We start from the raw sequence: 21629 nt of genomic DNA on the forward strand, positions 1-21629 counted from the left end.
AATGTAATCAACATTAAACGCATCTTTGCATTTACAAAAATATTGATGCAGCTCTTAAAATTTCTCAATTGTCAAGATCAAGCACTGATTCAAAAACATGGTAATAGCACTCAACAGGTTCGATTTGGCGTAGTCATTGCAATTCATTATTGGCGTAACATTTGCCTATTTCCTGATTATGAGGAATATATCCAGTCTTTTTTATACCGGTAGGTCATTTGCTGCGAATTTGAACATGGCCAGTGGAATTTTATTCCAGTTGGTTGAAAAAGATTACTTTATGCCAATCAAGCCAGTGTTTGACATTTTGATAACTTTGTTAGAGACACATAGAGACAGGCATGCAGGAGGGGAGAAAAGTTTGATGTCTGTAATAAGATATTTGTCCCAGAAATGTATTGGCTGCATGCAGGTTGGTGAATTCATAAGAGAATTTCCATCGAAACCATAATGCATGCTTCACAATTAATTTTTCCCTACACAGAAACGTTGCATGCTTCACATGGAATGGACCACCATACCTCTTATATGATTGGCTTGTATCCAACAATGTTCATTGACACATTGCTGGCAACAATATGTTGTCATCCCATTATGCAACCATTTGTGTTGATTCTTTCGAATCATAGGTATTAATATTATTATATTTCTAATTAAGTTCAGCTTGGGAGGAAAGGTAGCAAGGTTGGCTACCTCAGTGTTTGTTTCATTGATTGATTGGCAGAGGACATATCCTTCTGAAAAAGATTTATCCTCCAGCTGTGTTTAGTAGTTTTATACATAGATGTACAGTAACAATAACTGGTTTACCTGGGATTAATAATTTATAACAAACGACATCAGTGTGTCAATTGGACCATAGAACAATAACACTTATGGTGGTGCCACCCACCCGACCCCCCGCTGTTTTGTTACCTTTTTCAGAATGGCTTGACGTGCATAGCAAACATATAGAGAACATATTTGCAACATCTTTAGCTGTGCTAATTTCATCAGACTTGGACGAAATGTTTCTTGGGACATGATCTCTTGAATTTCTAAATGTATCAGCCAAGTTATCGCACCGTGGTCAGCTCTGACAGCAAAATATTTTCCATATCGTTAGTGATGGAAGTGTTTAACACTGTCTGCGATTGCAAGCTACTCTTGGTAAGTTACACAGTAGCTTCTTTCTGCTTTGTTTAATGTTTGACTGAAAAAAGTGATATGTTCTTGGCCATCATAGGTTTGAAATAAAACAGCGCCCATGCCATGACCACTTGCATCTGTATAAATAATGAATGGTTTGGTCATATCTGGGTAGCTAATAATAGGAGCTGATGTTAGTAGTTTCGTCGGTATTTTTGGATAGGCGTTTTGTGGTCTGTGTTCCAATGAAAAGGAACATCATTTGCAATAAAGAGGTGAAGAGGTTTAGTTGGATGAGGCCAGTCTTTTACCGCAACGACTAGTTCAGGATCAGTCAAAATACTTTTGGAGGATACAATATGTCCCAATAATGCAAACTTTTCTTTAGGACAAAATAACACTTATTTGGAGTTATTTTCATAAATGCCTTCTGAATGTGCAAACAAGTGAGGTGTTCTTCAAAAATATATGCAAAGGCGATGATAGCATCTAATTATATAAAACATGTTATCCACTTTATTTCTTGGAGAATATATTTCATCAGATTTTCAAAAGTCTCTGGAGCATTGCAGAGCCCAAATGGTCTGACCTTAAATTAAAAGAGACCACATGATATGACAAATGCTGTCTTCTCAGTATCATTTGGATCAACTTCTATTTGACAATAGTCATTGGCATGGTCCAAAGTTGAGAACCATTTGGAGCTTCGCAGAGCGTCAAAGGTCTCAATATGTGGAAGAGGATATCTGTCCTTCACTGTTATATAATTTAGTCTGCGATAGCCTATGCAGAATGTCTCTGACTCATCCTTAATTTGCACAAGGACATTGATTGATGCCCATGGGGATTTAGAAGGTTCAATGAAGCCATCCTTTAACAATTGATTTCATCTGCTTCACCTTGATATCTATTCAGTGAAAGTCCTCAGGATGCACTTTTATAGCAGCGTAATTGCCAATGTTGATTATGTGTTGAATTATATTTGTATGACTAAGATTACTTTTATACTTGGCAAATACTGATTCATATTTGCATAGCTGTTTTCATAGACTGCTGTGATTCAGATTATGTTTTACTTGACTGGTCAATCAAACAATTTAAATCTTTTGGATCCTAAAGACAAGTAGTGGTGGATACTTTATTTGCTTTTCCTACTAGGTAATCATTCTCTGTGTCTTCCAAATGAAAAGTGGAAGCCACTGGTTAAAACAATTGGAGCACATTAATGTTTATTTAGCTTAATGGTGTTACGAGACAAATTAACCGTTCGAAGTGGAAATCAGCCAGAAGTTGGGCTGACAACAGCTTTTGCAACTAGAATGTCATTGTATGCCAAGTGTGACTTGTGAGGTTCCAGAACTGCCTTTTCACAGCTTACACTTTTACCGTCTATCCTTCCTTTAAGTAGTATTTCCGAGTTGGAGGGTGCAATGATGTCCTCCGATAGTGCAATTTGAAACATAGATGGTATCTGATTTTCTCATTTGCATGGAAAATATTTCCGATCTATTATAATTTGCCCTTTTCTCATGTGTATTTGACAGTTGTGTCTATACAAAAAATCATATCATAGAACAAGAGGTACTTCCACATCGGCTATAATACATTGATGTGTCAGGGATTCACCATTGATCTTGATGCCAAAGTCAGCACTTCCCAATGAAGTAGCCATACCGACATGTGCTATTCTCAGTTGTCCATACCTGGATTGCAAAGTAGTTCATAGTGAATCTAAGATAGCATAATACTTCTGAAGATTTAAAACTGTGATTGAGCATCCAGTGTCAATTAATGTATTGATCCCAATATCACAAATTGTAAGTTTAACATAAAAATCATCTTGTTTAGAATGTTTCATTTCATTCATGGTCCACATGTATTGAACTTTAGCTGAATCTTGGTCCATTCCTTTAACTATTGTTCATTTCACCTGGCTGTAGGTGTTTGGTATAATACTATCATGTTTGAAACTGCCTTCATGATGCAGACGTTTGAAGCACTTACTTTCCCAGTGTTTCAGTGGTACATTTATTGTGCTTATTCATTGTTGGGTTTCCGCTATTTTTGCTTTAATTCTCCAGTTTAGAATTCCTCTCAGTATGTCACCATTTTCAGCTTGTTATCTCTACAAACATGATGATTACTTTGTTCAAAACTGATCGTTACTTCCATACACCGTGATTGGGTTTGAAGCACATATGTCTTCTCTTTTGAAATGTTTCATATCGATGAACAATTCACAGTGCAGCATCCACAGTTTGAGACTTTGATTACAAAACCACCCATTCAAGCTCAGAGTCAACCTGGGAGTCAATAAAGCAGCCTAGGGCTAGCTGCCTTCTCTCTTCCGCAGTGTGTTCTTAATCTGTGTCCAATACAGTTCTGACTGTTATTCAGCTGCAAACCAAACCACTAAAGAACTGATTAGACACTCGTAATTTCTTCGTATGTCAGGGTGTAGGTCACTCAAACTCCATGCTCATCCCATTGATTAGTTACAGCTACCAACTCAAAATGTACCAATTAATCTTTAGAATGGAACAAGCCATCAAACGTTACTGGTTTGTGATATTTTGATTCATTTCAATGATGTGAATTACCATATGGCATACGTATTACAGGCTGTCCATCATTATTTATATCAGCTATAACTCTGGGTTGGCATATAGATTGAGGCAAAATAAACTGAGAGGCCACATGACCTTTGTCTATCCTCATTTGTAATGCTTCTTGTATTGTCTAAGGAGTCTTCTGGTCACCTGTTTCATTTGATTAGCTAATAGAAAAAGCTGTGTTAATATCTCTTCCATCACTCAGTTGAAACTGTTCAACATATTATGGATAATTTCTAATAGTTAAGGGATTGCTGCTGTCTGATTAAATGTAGTGACTATCCCTTCCCCTTTTTCCACCATTACTAATTCTAAACTGTACATCTCCAATAGGTCTTGCATTTAGGATAGTACTTGCAAAGGAGGTTCTATGGAATGGTCGGAGTAATTTGTTCCTGGATTATGATCATCTCTAATGTTTAGTCATGAGAATCCATTGTTGTTCTCCTCAAACAGGTTTTTATTGATCTCTCCTCTGCCACCCATGTCAGTGGTAAAGGCCAAATACAATATAGTATATAGACAGCTCAGATTTCGTTCAGTTACTAGATCTCTCCAATGTGTTGTAGTGTCAAGAAATCATGCATTCACCACAACAGGTCTTTTCTAGATTATAACAGCACACTACAACATAAATATAAATTGTCAGCACAGTTTATTATATAACCTCTAGACTTGGATGTGTTTCCTCTGACAATATGGTGTTCAAAATGGTAAAATATAATATTTGCAAGTATAATATTTAATTGAACCATAGGTCTCAACAGGTAAAATTTTAAATTGGACCCTTGTTATTTCTTCTGTTCCCTACCAGCGTTACGTCATGGACTTCATTTACTGAGATGACTTATCAAGAGGAATTAATGCTTGAGTAGTACCAACTTATCATGCAAATACTTTTTAATAGCAAAATTCCCGTAACTTATTTCATTCTCCTTGCTTACAGTTCAGCACCGAATATGAGTCAGCTGATACATTTTCTGCCTCATCCAAATACAAATCAACTATTAAAGAGAGTGAAAAGTCTGCTTATCTAACTGAAAGGGACATCCGAAAGCATCCCTCTGAATACATCACTGCCCCAAGGAGCGAGTTTGAGGTTTCTTAAAAACAATTAATCTATAGTGTGATATCGATTACTGTTGTGAAGCTCGATTTATGTGGATTGTTATAAAGACATTTTTCCTGGGTATATAATTTTTGTGGTTTTTCTGTCATAGTTGACATATTAGTATATGTTTAATTCATGGTTTAGCTTCGGCAGATATCTCCTAAGTATATAAAAGAATAAAACTATGCCAACACAGATGGCAAACCCTAATGTTAAAATCCATACTACTAAAACTGCACTGGCACAAATCAAAGACCAAACAAGTTGAATACTTACTCTGTGCCTTGGCACGTGGGAAAAACATTAATTAAACTAGTGCAGGCAATAAAAGTAAAACAATGCTACCATCTCTATAAGAACTAATATGCACTTGTCAAGATCGTTCACTTACACAGTGTTTTCTTCTGCATGGTCAACATAAAAGGAAGTGGAATGAGCCAACAGCAATAAACCAATCCGTTAATAAGGCACATTAGTATGATCTCTTCCTTAAACCACTGTCCATAAATTTGCACCATCAGTACTTTTGACAATCGTGAACTTGTACAGTGACTTTGATGGTGGTAAATTTCAACTTAGACCACATCTCGCTTCCTGGACTTGCTAACCCAGAAGAAGCCGAGAACACAACCCAGCATAGGCATTTGCTTACCAAACAGATAATGATGCCATAGAAGTCCTGCTTCCCTCTTCCTCCTGGAAAAGAAAGTGAGGAGATTATAGAAATTTCATTGAGGAAATTTGGGCAAGAATAGCTTGATACTTTATTCATAATGGTTTTCACAAGTTATTCTTACAGTTTTTATAAAGTATTGAAGACTTTAATAAAGTGTAAAAGAGTTTACATTGATCATACCGGTGTTTGTCTTTGGAAGTTCTAACAGGTTTTATACATGATATACAAACGATGACATACATGAAAATCTATTTTTGCACCCTGTGCTCTTTAGTGTGGTTTCTTTTGGATACAAAAAGATTTAATCTATTCCATAAAGAAATTTAGAACTATAAATATAGTGTCTTTCGGTTCATACCTATTACTTCTTTTGTTCAGACCTGTTTATTACGCTGCTATTAGTTATATTAAAGAGTATATCAATAATTTAAAGACATTCAGAAAAATGTACGAATCTTTGTCATATAAAAATAGCTTATGCAGCATTTTCCCTTTTCAAGTTTGTAGAATAATTGCATTGTTATATAACGTGGGAGACTTTGATAGAGAGAGAGAGAATAGTTAGGCATACAGGTTTGTTTTATACAAATGGTTAATCATCATGGGAAGACCTTAGTGACACTTTGTAACTTTTGTATATGCTAGGCAGAGTTAGACCTTCCTATGTCCATCCTTCTGTCTATCTCATTATACCAATGTATTTTTAAAAATATCAAAATTTGCTTAAAATAATTGGATTCATTTCCCTACCAGTGTAATGTCATTGCCTCTATTTACTGAGATGACTTATCATGAGGAATTAATGCATGAGTAGTACAAACTTATGATGCAAATAATATTTAATAAGAAAATTCCGGTAACTTATATGATTCTCCTTGTTTTAGTTCAGCACCGAATTCAAGCCATCTGATATAGCTTCTAACTCATCCAAATGCAAATCAACATTTAAAGCGAGTGAAAAGTCTGCTTACACAACTGAAAGTGACATCAGAAAGCAGCCCTTTGAAGACACCACTTCTCCAAGGAACAGCTTTGAGGTATTTGAAACAAGTGTCGATTATTGTTGTGAAGCTCGATTTATGTGGATTGTTTTAAAGCCGTTTTTCCTGCGTACTTAATTTTGTGGTTTTGTCTGTCAAAGTTGACATATTAGTACATGTTTAATTCATGGTTTAGCCTCCACAGATATTCTTAAAGGATATAAAAGAATACAAATTTGCAAAACAAATGGCAGTCTCCCTAATGTTAACATTCATGCTCCACAACCTGTACTGGCACACATCAAAAGATCAACAAGTTGGATACTTTGTCCCCTGGCACAGATGAAAAACATTTAATAGAACCAGTGCAGTCAATAAAAGTAAAACAATACTACCATCTATTTAAGAACCAATATGCATCTGTTAAGATCATCCACTTACACTATGGTTTCTTCTGTATGCTCAACATGAAAGCAAGCCTACCCAGCCAACAACACTAAACCAATTAGTTAATAAGGCATATTTGTATGATCTTATGCTTAAACCACTGTCCATAATTTTTCACCATCAGTACTGTTTGAAAATCATGAACTTGTACTGTGACTTTCTGGTGGTAAATTTCAACTTAGACACCACCCCTCACTTCTTGGATTTCCTACCCATTATAAGCCATGAACACAACATAGCACAGGCATTTGCTTACCAGAAAGATAATGATGTCATAGAACCCCTGCTTCACTCTTCTTCCTGGAAAGGAAAGTGAGGATATTATACAATTTCATCGAGGAAATGTGGGCAAGGATACTCTATTGGCAATGATATTGCCAACTTTACTGGCAAATTCATTAGAGATTCTTCTTTAGAATCATTGAGAAATATATAGAGTTTGAGGGAGCAGTACATAGAGTAAGAAAAGAACAAGATGTGCAAAATGTTTACCATCTACCCAATTAATTCTGGGCTAGCCTTTGATGCTAGGAAGCAGGCTTGACGCAGAGTTACAAGACTGGATGAAGAAATGGTTAGAATTAATGTGTGAGGGAAATATATATATCTATATATCTATATCTATCTATCTATCTATCTATCTATCTATCTATCTATCTATCTATATATATATATATATATATATAGATAGATAGATAGATAGATATAAATATACATATATATATGCATATATATGTGTATACACACACAAACACACACACACACACATATATATATATATACATATATATATATATATATATATATATATATATATATATATATATATATATATATATATATACACATACATACATATATATACATATATATATATATATTAGGTTAGGTTTGTAAAGGCTGGGACAGAGTCTATAATCAACAAGTAGATTTCCAGCCAGCTGGGACGTTACGGTGGAGACATAAGCATCAGCAAGACTTGGACAAGGTTGCTACATCATCATATGGGATTTATTAATTGGATAGGTACAAAAAGTACATGAAACATCTGCCCAGTGACTTGGATGAAGTTAACATAATGTTTTTGTAATAAAATATGATCAGTCAGGTTGCCAACTTCCATATGTGAAGAAAACACGTGACCAGGTGTCCCTTGCTCATTGCAGTCAGCAGGAAGTGACAATATTTGATGTGTTTAGAGCCCATCAAAGTGTAAAGATGCTAACTAAATTAAGCGACAGTGTAATCATTCATGTGTTTGTGCCTGCAACATGTACGCACCTTAACCACTAGACAATAAATAAAGAGCACAAATAAGAATTAAACTCTCTCTTTCACAAGTGGTATACTGAACAGGTCATGGAGGCTGCTATGGAAAACATGCAGGATTTTAATTTTGGCCAGAAAGCTCTTTCAGATAACACTTACCATGAGTTTAACAAGATATACCCAACCACCGGTCCAAAACTACCCCCATTAATTGCCTCACATGCAGTATAAATTCAATTAATCACTTTGACCTAAATTACATTTAGTATAACTTCTGTGGAAGCAAAATTATACTCTGTATACACAAATTTATAAATTTACGATTACGTAGGAAACTTTGCTTGAGTCTAATTACGACTGTGGCTGACACAACATTGTTAATAAGGAACATCCCCATGTTAGCGACCGGACAAGATTTGACTATATAGTCACACCTTTGCATTTATGACAAAAATCGGCAGACTTTGTGGTTTCCTTTCTGTCCATTTGACTCCTTACCACCCATAAACATGCAAGCGCGATTTTAATTCAAAGCAAGGCCAAAATTATTTTTTATATTTTACAGGCTTCTTGTTCTTTTCCATTACAAACGCATGGATAAAATGAAAGATGCTTTCAGGAGGATCTAAGTTTTTTCAGCATGAATGAAAGAGCGATGTGAATAAACATTAGATGTCATTTTTTATATTTGTTGTTATTCTATATTTAATTTCAGTATTACCTGTGTTTGAATACCTTAAGTTTCGTCTCGTTTCTCTATATCCTTATCTCACCCATCAAATTAAGGCAGCAGGTAAAAATTACAGGTATTAGGTGCTTTATACTTTTCAAATGGTTAAAAGAAACACATGTACAAGCTAATAATTTATTATGAGTTTATGGTATTGATTTTAAGACACAGTAAGAAAATGAGGGCATGGCAGATCATCATTACGTTTCTAATGTTTCATTGGAGATTAAAAGTCATTGTTCAGATCAGCAATGAAGACCGCACAAAGGTGTCCCTCACAAAAGCTCTGATGCTACAGCACCCGCCAAAATGCTAGTCTTTGTTTGGCACAGAAGCACTTGTAGGTTAGTTCGAGCAAAAGTAATATGAGTAACGTTCGTTGTCCAAGAACAATCCACAGTAGTTGACCCATGCTGGGCTGATGGTAGGACTCAAATCCACATGTTTTGGGTAGTGGGACTGGAATTATAGCGACTGAGCCAATGCAGCTCTTCCCTGCCAATTACATGCCATATATTTAATTATTTTGTTCATCTGTCATTATTTTTATTTTTCAAGAGGTCAAAGGTTAAAGTCATTTCAAGAAATCAAACAGAAACCAGACTATAACATTTCCACCATAAATTTGGTTTGCTGAAGTTAATAGGTCATGATTACTGTGATTGAAATTAGTTATGAAGAAAAATATAAATTCGAACTTATCGATATGTATTGTTTAATTGTTAATATTAAATGACATACCAATTACATTGATGACAACATTAACCAGATCTTCGTTCCAGTTCAATTATTAATTTGAAATGACATACCCATCATATTCATGAAGACACTGTCTAGAACTGTATTCTAGTTCAATATGAATTGACATACTCATTAAATGATGAATGCTCTCTCCAGAACTGCATTCTAGTTTAATTAATATCTTATCATTTAATCCATTTAAGATAGGGATTCCTGACCACTGTTTGATTGGACTATCATACCACCAACTGTCGGCATTCATTGGCAATATAATCAGATGGTGGTGTAAATCTCGTAATCACAAATAACTCAAGATCATGCACATATATGCACATACTTAAAAAGAAACAAATATGTCCACACATTTTAATCTTGAATGGCAATGATTGCAACATAAGTCAATCTAACGAAATGGATGACTCGATCAGTTTTCTCTGTGTATATGTGTACTGCCCCTTTATAACACTACTTTTCATACATAGTTACAATTGCTACACTTCAGATGCAAAGAAAATAAAAACAAAATCATCATAAATTGACTTGTGTGCTTATCTGGCTGACAAAATATTTCACATCAAGCCATTGTCGAATTGCTATATCAGTTAGTTGTTATTCAGAGAATCAACACTGTTTATGTTCATTAGCATTGGAAGTTTGATTTATGTAGTCTTTGTTTGCATTTTTGATGCTGTTGATAAGTTCTGTATGTGGACCCCTCTCAACTCTTTAGCTCCATTAGTTAGTAACCATCGAGCTCCCCCCCCCCCTTAGGCCGATATCCATAAAGTCTTTTATTATGTATATGTTGCCCCCAAATTTCTGTTGGTGTGTATTTCTCAGTAAAAAGGTCTTAAATGATTTTGATTTCAAAATTGTATATATATATATATATATATATATATATATATATATATATATATATATATATATATATATACAGTGCGACCCGGCCATAACACGCCCCATGATAACACGAATTCGGACAAATTAGGATATAATGCGTTCATGGCTTGGCTCCCAAAATTCCGTATATTTATTCTCACATAAAACAATATTTTTTGTTCAAAGTACGTGAAATAGTGTGTACAAATTTATTTTCATTTTGGGGAAGAGATCTCGTTTGAATTCGAATATAATATGATCTTGGCATGGTTCATGAAATTTGAAACACATGTACGTGTATTTCTCTTGAACCGGGAAACAATATTTTTTTAAGTACAAGAAATTGTGTGTAAAAACAGTTATTATCATTTTGAGGAAGAGTTTGCGTATGAATTTTAATATAAGATAACCGTGGCGTAGCTTCTGAAATTTAAAAATTTCACCAGGTTTTTGGAGTGTTATGCCAAAATAAATATTATCGGAAATGTTATTTATTATTGATCCATGACTAAAGCCAGTAAGTCGTCTTTGCGATTGTCTTCAATTAAATCTGTATACAATCATTGCTCAAACAAAAGCCAACATGTGTTTCTTCTTTAACTGCATACACAACCGAGCAGCAGACAATACGGTGGTTGATATAAGATTCTCAAAATTTAATAAACATCGAAAAACGAAAGCTGCCAGCATGTGTGCCGGGCTTGGCAGTGTTATTAGACGCAATCAGTTGACCAGAAAATAATATCCACTTTATTAGCTGGAAATTGAAAGGGTATGAAATGTACATGCGATCAGCTTTAAAAAATGTATAAAAGTGACTCATGACCATTGCAGGCCTACTGCACTTAATTCTCGGGTTTTACATGTGTATGGTGTTTGCTTATGAATCCGTTATTAATTTCCTATTTTTTATAAAATTATTTTACCGCTATGGAAAAGCAAGTTCACAAGCGCAGGTCATTCTCTGCACTTTGCGCAATGATTAGTATAGTAGTTTTCACACGTTTATTTCGATATTCACAAAATCTGAAGTAAAAGTTATATGCACACTGAAAGCATGTGTTGATTGTTAATTATTATTACTGTAGTCGTTTAAACTAATAGGCGTACAAGCGTTAACTATTGGAAATTTACAATGAATAAATGTACATGGAAACACATATGAGAAAATTATAGCAGTATGAAATTTGTACAGACACCATTTATAGACCTTGGAACGTAATGAATCAAACACGTGCTTTGTCTTTCCTAATCTAATTTTCCTTTTATGTTTTCCCATTGAATTCAGACACATAATAATCTGTGACAAAAATATTGAAAAGTTTAAATATGTATGCAATTTTTGCAACGGAATTACAATATTATGGATTAATTGCAAGCCTCGCTGGTACGATATCAGACGGCAAGTAAACGGTGTTAATACTCTGTTCATGCTATATGTTAGATGTTGAATTCAGACAAAATGATCAGGGACAAAATTATTCAATATTGTAAATCTGTGTACAATTTTGCAATGGAATTACACGCATTATGGATGAACCACATGCCATCACTGCACAATAGTAAATGGTGTTGAACCCCTATTCACCATACACATTAGACATAAATACACATATGAGTGCCAATGAGGTGTTCTCTGAAAAAAAGTAAAATACTTGTAAAATCCCGCATTAACGCGACCCCGCTATTAACACAATTCAATTTTTGGACCCCAATTATTGCGTTATAGCGGGCGTCCACTGTATATATATATATATATATATATATATATATATATATATATATATATATATATATATATATATATATTCTTTTGAGTAATGGCGGCTCTAGGTGGAAGCTAGTAAAGTGGGCTCTGTAGATTCTGATGGTTATAAGTGGTTATTTTTACAATGAAATGCTTCATAATTGTTGCGATGATGTTTGAATATTCAGGGAATGCAGGGCATATAACATTACTGGTGGATCATAACTCAGTATTTCTATTTATGCACATGTGTGCGTCATGGACGCACCTTGGAGAAAATTGACGCACACATCTTGTTCCCGTGCGTTTTTTTTACGCAAAGGATTCGCATAATGCGATCAGGATTTATTTAATATCCAATGCATTGGACGAGGGATGGCATCGTATATACTTCGAGCATAGGCATTGACTGGTTCCCCGCTTTTTTTTGCTCCCTGTGTTGCGTTCCTCTATTCGTATAGAAGAGTGCAAAGCAGGGAACATATGAAACAAGGAACCAGACTAGCATAGGCAATGTTATGACGGAGTAGCTTCCCCTAATCTCGCGAGCTCTCGCGCAATTTCCATCGAACTCAGCAAGATTTCATCTAGATGTTTAACCTCAATGCTTGTTGCACTAGAAATTGATCTCCAGATTAAAACATCGTGCACTAAAAATCATTAGTGAAGCAAGTGAAAGAAGCAGAACAAAAAAAGAGTAAATGTGGATCTAACTTTAATGAAAAATGGAGAAAATAATTCCATTGACTGGAATATGGCATATACATCCATTAGGATTACCGGTGTGACTTCTAAACGCATAATTGCGAAGACTGCAAAAATGAATAATCCTTTTGTGACAGGATTTAAGAACTTTAAAATATCTGCCCTCGTTCGCCACAAGATATCTGGAGAACACATTATAACCCAAGACATTCTTTCACAAGAAAGAAATCAGTAAACTTGCCGAGACAAATGTGTTATTTGGATTACAAAGTCAGGGATTTTATTGGTTTTTAACTTTGCTGCAATAAGAGAAAGATCTTAAAGGAGACTAGAAATCAAAATTTTCCTTTTACGTATGTAATTCTCTACAGATTTTAATTCGACTGCAATGTTTATAAATGAAATATCGTAAGCGGGTAGTGATTATATTGCGTGGAAGATACCACGATTCCGTAAATTGCCGAGTTTTTCCGAGTTTTAATGAGACGACAGATCACGTGGTACCGTGACGCTATACTAGCGAGTCCTCGAATACAAACATAAACATTGGCGAGCGAGGCAGACAGGAGACCACATTTGGGTTGCACATTCAAAAGTTGAATCTGCAGTCTGATATAATAGTTTATGTACTGTACTGGTAAGTATTAAAAGAAATTTGTTAGGCACAGGACCCGGGCTGGTGACTTAAATAAACTAAAGTCCTGAATGAAATTCCACAAGCCCGGACAGTTCATACCTGTCAACTCTCAAGCCGGGAGAAAAACCTCCCGATTGGGGGGGGTATTTCCTCATCTACATCCCGATCTCGTAATATCTCTCAATTTTGCGCAGCGAAGTCCCGATTATTACATTATGTCTGTCAATTTTCATTTGTCAGAAGAAAAAACGCAACCCCAAACCATTTTTAAATATAACGTATGCAATCCACAGTCTAAACTGCCACACTGCTGACATCGTAGCGATATGACTGAAAAATTGTTAAAGCTACGTTAAAAATTCAAATCACACGCACACACGTCTAAACCCGGCACTGGACGAAATAATTAATATCATACAACAGTTTTTTTCTTCTTTTTTTCTTCTTCAGTAAATAGAACGTGAAGATTAAACATTATTCAAGTAAATTTCAGATTTTTTAAACAACTACAACAGTACTATAGTAAAAAAAATAATTAAAAGAATAAAATTGTCACCAATTAGCTTAAATGAATGATCACGTTGAAATTTTCTCTGCAAACAAAATCGCATCTCCATTTCCGCCAAAGAAACTCGGCCAGTTAACACCTGACATTCCTCTACCGTATATGAAAAGTTTAATTACCATGATTAAATTACAAGGAATAAAACAAAATATACCATGCAGTATATGTGGCCCTAAAGAACTAATTCTGAATAAATATTTTAATCAGCAAACAGTGTTACATGCATTAAGACTTAAACCTAAGAAAATAAGGTTGTGCATAAAACTTGAGAAAAACAGTTGCCAGATGTACGGTAACTTGTGATTGCAGATTTGAACTGTTAAAATGAAGTCCATGGCATCGTAAGTAACATCAAAATAGGCATCGTTTATTTGGTAATCAGTTGCTGGTATTTACACACACTGTCGAACATGGTTTCTTGGAAGTATGTCCGAAGGGCAGTCCTTTTCACAAGATTAATGTAAGGATAAGGATTCTGTTCATTAGTCACATAGGCTTTATTGTTTGCGTACTTAAATCAAAAAACTTTAGCTATTTTGCAATTTAGCCAGAACTGACCAGAATATGCAAAAGGGGCTTGTCATGGGGGAATAATAAGGCGTATCACAGCGAGAAAAGGCACGTCAAATGGGCGGTCGCACATTGGGGCGGGGGGGGGGTCAATAGTCCCTCCCCCGTTCTATTGTCAGACAGTTAATGTGAAACTTTGACCTTTTTTTTTAATCGCTCCTTTTTAAACTGCCCAAGGAATAGTTTTATATCAGTTCCAATTAATACAGATTACCGTTTATGCATACTACATGTATACAATGCATGTTTTTTTTTAATTTAATTTTTATAAGATTACTGAAAATTGTGTTTTCTTGAAACACGACAGGTTCAGAATCTTATTTTTAGCAAAGCTTAGATCTGATTAAAATCAAATGTAAATTTCACCTACGACAGTGGTGATTTGATTTAGATTGTGCCGTGTTAAGGCATGTATGTCAACATCTTGAAAATACATTTACTCATTTCACCAGCGCGATCAAAGTTTCCTCAGGCAAACACTTTTTGTTTCGACAAGCCTGACGGGCACCTCACTTTGAATACAGGATGGGCCGGAACTAAAACCAGAAGGGACCCAGGGTGTCAGGCTATCAGATTTGTTTTTAGCACTGCTGTTTTAGATAAAAGATATGTGGATTGATTGTTGCATTTTGTGGTCACTTACTCGTCCTTCTGCCCATTTTCGTAGCTCACACGTTTAACTCTTTTCCCAGGATTTAAAATGTTCAAAGGTATGTCTGGAACAGCGCCAACTTTTAGTCTAGGCCTAGCATTTCTTTGAGCTGCTATTTTTTCATGATCCCTCTCGTAACATTCCTTTGAGAAATGTAACGAGCACATAGTGCTGTATGGTGTTGCTTTGAAATCGACTCGTTTGTAATAATGTACCCATTCTTTCATGATGCCTTTATCTTTAGGAAAAGAAAAAAAAATATGTTCACAGGCTTTTCTTAATGTTCTATTACACCCGTAAGCAACGCAAAACGGTATTGTCTTTTACTCTGGCAACTCCCACTTGGGTTGCTGGAGTCGCTACTATGACGTCACATCCCGAAAGTAACCGAATAGGCGCGGAAATTTTGCATACGAGGTCACGGAAATTCAGCTCCTAGAAGATAGGCCAATATTTAAATATTGGCATTACAGTCGCAGATGATACTTCAGAATAAGGTTTTCTGCTATAGTACTTTTATTATTATTCTGTATTTCCATTGGTTTCTGGTCTCCTTTAAAGTTCAAGTGTAACTTATTAGAAAGAAGATGAATCATTTGCCTCCTTGATTTTTGAATAAATGTGTTCTTGGACGAAGTACAATGAAACCGATGATAGTACACATTTTATGACAGGCAGTAAATTAACTGCCATTTGGTTAAAAAAAAATTATCTCGTTTTTTGTATTGGCTTATATGTAATTTGTTGATCTATAGTATTACTTCAAAACGATTATAAGGAGATTGTTAAAAGTATGACTTTGAAAGAAAAATAAACTAATAAAATTATTCTTTGAATGGACAATGCATTTGTTTATTAATTATGCATGTTGATTTATATTTATGTTTAGAGAGAGAGAGAGAATGTTGTGCAACTTGCAATATCCTATTTCAAGCTGAGTCAGATGAAAATTTGTCAGTACATTTTTGACCCCCACATTTTTTATTTAACCCCCAGTTCTGACACCAAGGTGTTTTTAAACCCTCAATTTTACACCCCAGGGGGATACAATGTTGGAAAAAAATGTTTTTTCAACTCTAAATTCGATTATCATAGAGAAGAGATGGAAGTTTAGCGGTGCAGTTTTGAGACATTCCCTACCTGATTTGTTTGACACATTTGCTTATTTCAGTGTAGTTACCTGTCCATCAGTTGCCTACAAGTGTACGAATTAGTTTTCTTATGGTGAGTAATAAATGTCAGTGTCACAATCGAGTAGTGAGAAAATATTAGTCCAAACAAGATTATCTACAAGCATGAGTGGAAAGAAAGATCAAGGCAAGCAACAAATAAAAACCAGATTACAGAGTGGCACCCTAATGGAGACACCTGAGACGAGTATGATTGAATCAAACTTGAGTACAATTCAGCTGGACTTAGATGAAATAAAGCAAAGTCTCAGAGGGAGCATTTTAAAAACAGATTTCACATCTGCTATTGCTGATTTGGTGAAAAAGATGACCTAACAGAAATTGTCTCAACTATTGTGAGGAAATTGTTAGAGAATGTGAAAGATCTGAGAAAGGAGATAGTTGTAGAAAGTGAACGTGTAGTAAAGTAGAGGACAGGAGAGTTGATGGATAGGGTGGATTCACTGGAATTAGAAATCCACCAAATGCGAGAAAAATTACAAGAGGGAAAAGAGGAAAATGATAAAAAGAGGAGTGACATGAAAGATTCTGAGATGAGATCAAAGCAAGCAAGTGCAGCTTCAAACCAAATCGAACAATATTCAAGGAAGCTGAACATTAAAGTTTTAGAGCTGGAGGAGGATGAAAATGAAAGTCTGAGAGAGAATTCCGAAATTGGTGAAGGAAGTCACAAAGATTAATTAGTGGTTGTGCATCCCAGGCCAACAGGGACAACCAAGGCCAGTGATTGTCAAATTTTGGAGTCTGGATTGTAAACTTCCACTTATCAAGAAGCAGAAGGATTTACACAGTACAAAGGAATTAGACTGGTAGAGGATGTGACCAGGATGAATACTGAACTTATTAATAAATTACCCAGGCATCAGGAAGTTGACAGTGCATGGTACGTTAATGGATCTCTGAATGGCAAAACTAAATCAGAACAAAATGATAAAATTTGACAGCTATGATGAAATTGATAAGAAAATTAGAGTATAAATGTAATGAAATTGAAAAATTTATGTATGTGAACTTTCGTTTTGATGCTCCTTTTTCTACTCTAATTTGTTTTAGTATTTTTGTACAAGACACTTCTTTCCCTCACCAGTTTGGTCCATAATTAATATATTTGTTTATTCGCTCTTCCATTGTATCATATCTCTCCCTAATCGATTCACTCACTAGTTCATAAATCATCTTTTCATAAGAGTTATCGCAAATGGAGTTGCATCACTTGTTGTCTATAGTATACTGTATCAATGTTAACTGCAGCCAAATCTACAGCATGTACTGTAACCATGGATGATTTTATTATTGATGTTGGTATGCATATGATGAACTGAAGGTAATAATTACTTCATACATTCCTGTACAAGAATATGTATATCTATAATTTCTGCTGTTTACATGGATAATAACATAAAAGGTATATCTATAAATGTTAGAAGCCTTCAATGTTCAGTCTTTAAGCGAAGGGACATTTTCCACTGGGTAAAACAAAATAATGTATCTATAGAATGCTTGCAAGAAATTCAGTACAAAGAATGATGAAATATATTGGGCAGCTGAATGGGGATACAAATGTATATTTAGCCACTGCACTAATAATAGTGCTGGGGTTGCAATATTTTTTAGAAATACTTTTGAATTTATAATTCATGGAGAAAGATGTGACAGTTAAGGGAGATTTATTATTTTAGATATTACAATTAATGGCAACAGAATAAACCTCGTGAATTTGTATGGCTATAATGAAGATAATCCTAGCTTAATTATAAAGTTAAAGAGGAGATCTTATTTGTTGATGACTCATCAATTGTAATGTGCGGAGACTGGAACACTATTCAAGACTTAGATTTGGATACTTATGATATTTTACATGACAAACACCAACAGTCTAGGGTAGCGATGAAAAACGAATTGGAATTAATTGATCCTTGGTGAAATTACAATCAAAACTTAAGGATGTATACCTGGAGGCAAAAATCTCCCTTGAAACAAAGTAGATTAGATTACTTTCTTGTATCAAATGACATTCATATGAACACACTGATGTGTGTATCTTACCAGGGTATAAAACTGATCATTTAGCTATTGTTTTGAGTGTGGCTTTTGCAATGTGTCCAAGGGGAAAAGGATATTGGAAAGTTAATGCCCAACTGTTGAGGAACATTGAGTATACTGATTTGGTCAAAAATTATATAACTGATTTTGTAGGTGGAAATAAAGATGACTCTCTCCATGTTTCTCTTTCCTGTAATGATCCAATGTTCTTTGAAATCTTGAAAATGAAAATAAGATCTGAAATTATAAAATTATTATACATGGAAAACAAAAGAGAAACAGGAAAACCTTAAAGAATATTGAGCAGGAAATAATAGCAATTCAGGGAGGAACTGTCAAATAACACAGATAGGGACACTCTGCAAAATTTAGAGACAAAAAAGCAGAATTCGACAAAAAAAATACATATAAGGCGTTATATTAAGATCTAAAGCTAGTATGAATTTGGGGGAAAAGCACAAAGTACTTTTTAAATCTTGAAAATAGAAACTATGTCAATAAGACAATAAAGGAAATTATTTTTGATGATGGGACAAATGTATCTGACCAAACTGATATTTTAGAAGCTCAAAAACAGTTTTATATTGAATTGTACAAAAGTAGAACTGCTCAGCTTCATGATGAGGCCACTCAAAAACATCAAAATAGATGTGAGGTCCTGCTTACAATAAATGAATTCGGTATGTTTCTAAAACGGATGGAAAATGGAAACAGTCCTGGCTCGGATGGATTCACTGTAGAGTCCTATAAATTGTTTTGGAAGTCTCTTGGGGGATTTATATGAAGATCAATAAATTACGGATATACTATAGGAAAACTTTAAGATTTGCAGACTCAAGGAGTCATCACATGTCTACTAAAGGAGGAAAAAGACAGAAGATAATTTAAAATCTGTAGACCTACATCACTTTTAAATATTGACTATAAAATTGCTTCGGGAGCCATTGCAGCTAGGATTAAAAAGGTTCTTCCATCTATAATCAGTGATACTCAAAAAACATATATGAAAGGTAGATTCATTGGAGAAAATACCAGACTATTATATTATATCATAGACCAACTTGAGAATGAAAACATTTATGGTTTATTATTGTTAATAGACTTTGATAAAGCCTTTGACTCAATTAACTGGATCTTTGTGGAAGAAGATTTACAATCTTTTAGCTTTGGTGATTCCATTGGTAAATGGTTTAAACTGTTTTGTAATGACTCTAAAAGTTGTATTATAAATAACGGGCATATGTCATCTTTTTGTAGACTTGAAAGAGGATATCATCAAGGAGATTTCCTTGTACCATATTTGTTTATCATTAGGGTTGAGATTTTAGCTATATCTTTAAAGCACAATTTGGATTTCTGGGGACTAACCCTTGACGCAAGTGAATATAAATTGGGTCAGTATGCCGATGACGCTTTTATTCTTCTTGATGGATCTCAACTTTCTTTTCAAGCAATTATGAATATCTTGCAAGGTTTTTTTTTCTATTATCTGGACTTAATGTAACATAACAAAAACAAAAGCTACTTGGATTTGAAACAGGAAATTTTATAATGAAAGAATATGGCCCGAAATGGGCCTAATTTAGTCCTCTTCTAAGTTTACACTCCTTGGCATAGAATTTTCTCCAGATTTACAACAAATGGTGGAAATTAGTTATTTGAAGCACTAACAAAGGGCAAAAGGAATACTGGCAAGCTGGAATCAAAGACATCTGCCATTAGTTGGTAAAGTAATTGTTGTAAAATCTCTTGTTCTGCCCATATTCATACATCTTTTTTCAGAACTTCCAAACCCATCAGCAAAAGTTGAAGCAGAACTAAATATCAAATTATTTTAGTTTGTATGGGTTGGAACAATAGAGAAAATAAAACGTCATAAACTAGTTTCCCCAGAAAACGAGGAAGGACTAAATATGATACACATAGTTTCATTCATTAGGTATATTAAGATAAGATGGGTTAAAAGATTGCTGGAAAAGGAAAAAGGAACGTGGCAGAACTTACTCAATACATCTATACTCAGAAATAAAAATGATATTTGGAATTTAGGAGAAGGAAATTAGAAGAATTTAGTAAGTTCATTAAAAACAGTTTTTGGAGAGATGTAATTTTGGCAGTATCTAATTGGAAAGAGGAACCGCAAAGTCCTAACGAGTATCCATCTATGAATGTTTTAAATTTTGTCCCCTCTAAAATGTTCTATCAATACAAATCCTGGACAGAGGCCAGTTTTGAAATTGTGAATGATTTAGCGGATGATCACGGTAATTTAATACCTTTTGAAATAATAAAACAAAAAACTAGAAGCGATGATTTCTTGAAATAGTTCTCCTTAATATCCAAAATTCCAAAAGCATGGAAAGATGCCATAAAAAAAAAACATTTAGTACATAATAATTTTGATAAGGAGGAGGATAAAATAATGAACTTGCAAAAACAAAATTCACTCAAGTTTGTTTAGAAAGATCTTTTTTAAAAAACTCAAAGACAACATACTAATTAAGCTGATCTTGCGTGGAAAGGTAGCATGGTGGGTCACCTTAGTGTTTTTTGTATTGATTGATTGGCAGGGGATCTATACTGCTGGAAAAGATTAATCCCCTGGTTGTGTCTAGTGGTTTTATACCTGGATGTAGAGTAACCATAACTGGTTTACCTGGAATAAATTAGTTTTAACAGTATGCCACCCACCCCATCTTCCGCTGTTTTCTTAGCTTCTTTAGCATGGCCTAACTTGCATAGCAACCATATGGCGAAAATATTTACAACATCTTCAGCTGAGCTAATTTCATCGGACTTGGAAGAAATGTTTCATGGGACATGCTCTCTTGAATTTTAAAATGCAACAGCCTTTTTCTGATAAGCCTTCTTATATTGAGTGTGTTCTTATTCAGGGAGTAGGGTGCAGCTTTGTTAATGTCCCTCTACATTGTGTAAATTTGTC

At 34.7% G+C, this 21629-nt stretch overlaps 1 protein-coding gene across 1 annotated transcript in view; it reads left to right on the top strand.

Annotated features, from left to right (window-relative positions):
- The first annotated feature begins 235 nt into the window (after positions 1-235).
- The window catches only part of LOC149786924 (uncharacterized), a 59577-nt gene continuing 38183 nt past the window's right edge, over positions 236-21629 (top strand). Inside the window, exons 1-2 of the mRNA XM_089975998.1 lie at positions 236-412; positions 6412-6564. Of these exons, the coding sequence (XP_089832124.1) occupies positions 236-412; positions 6412-6564 (330 nt within the window). The remainder of the gene's footprint in view (positions 413-6411; positions 6565-21629) is intronic.

Source organism: Sinohyriopsis cumingii, chromosome 12 (assembly GCF_028554795.1).
Source record: "Sinohyriopsis cumingii isolate HCF-2022 chromosome 12, ASM2855479v2, whole genome shotgun sequence".
In the NCBI taxonomy this organism is placed as follows: domain Eukaryota; kingdom Metazoa; phylum Mollusca; class Bivalvia; order Unionida; family Unionidae; genus Sinohyriopsis; species Sinohyriopsis cumingii.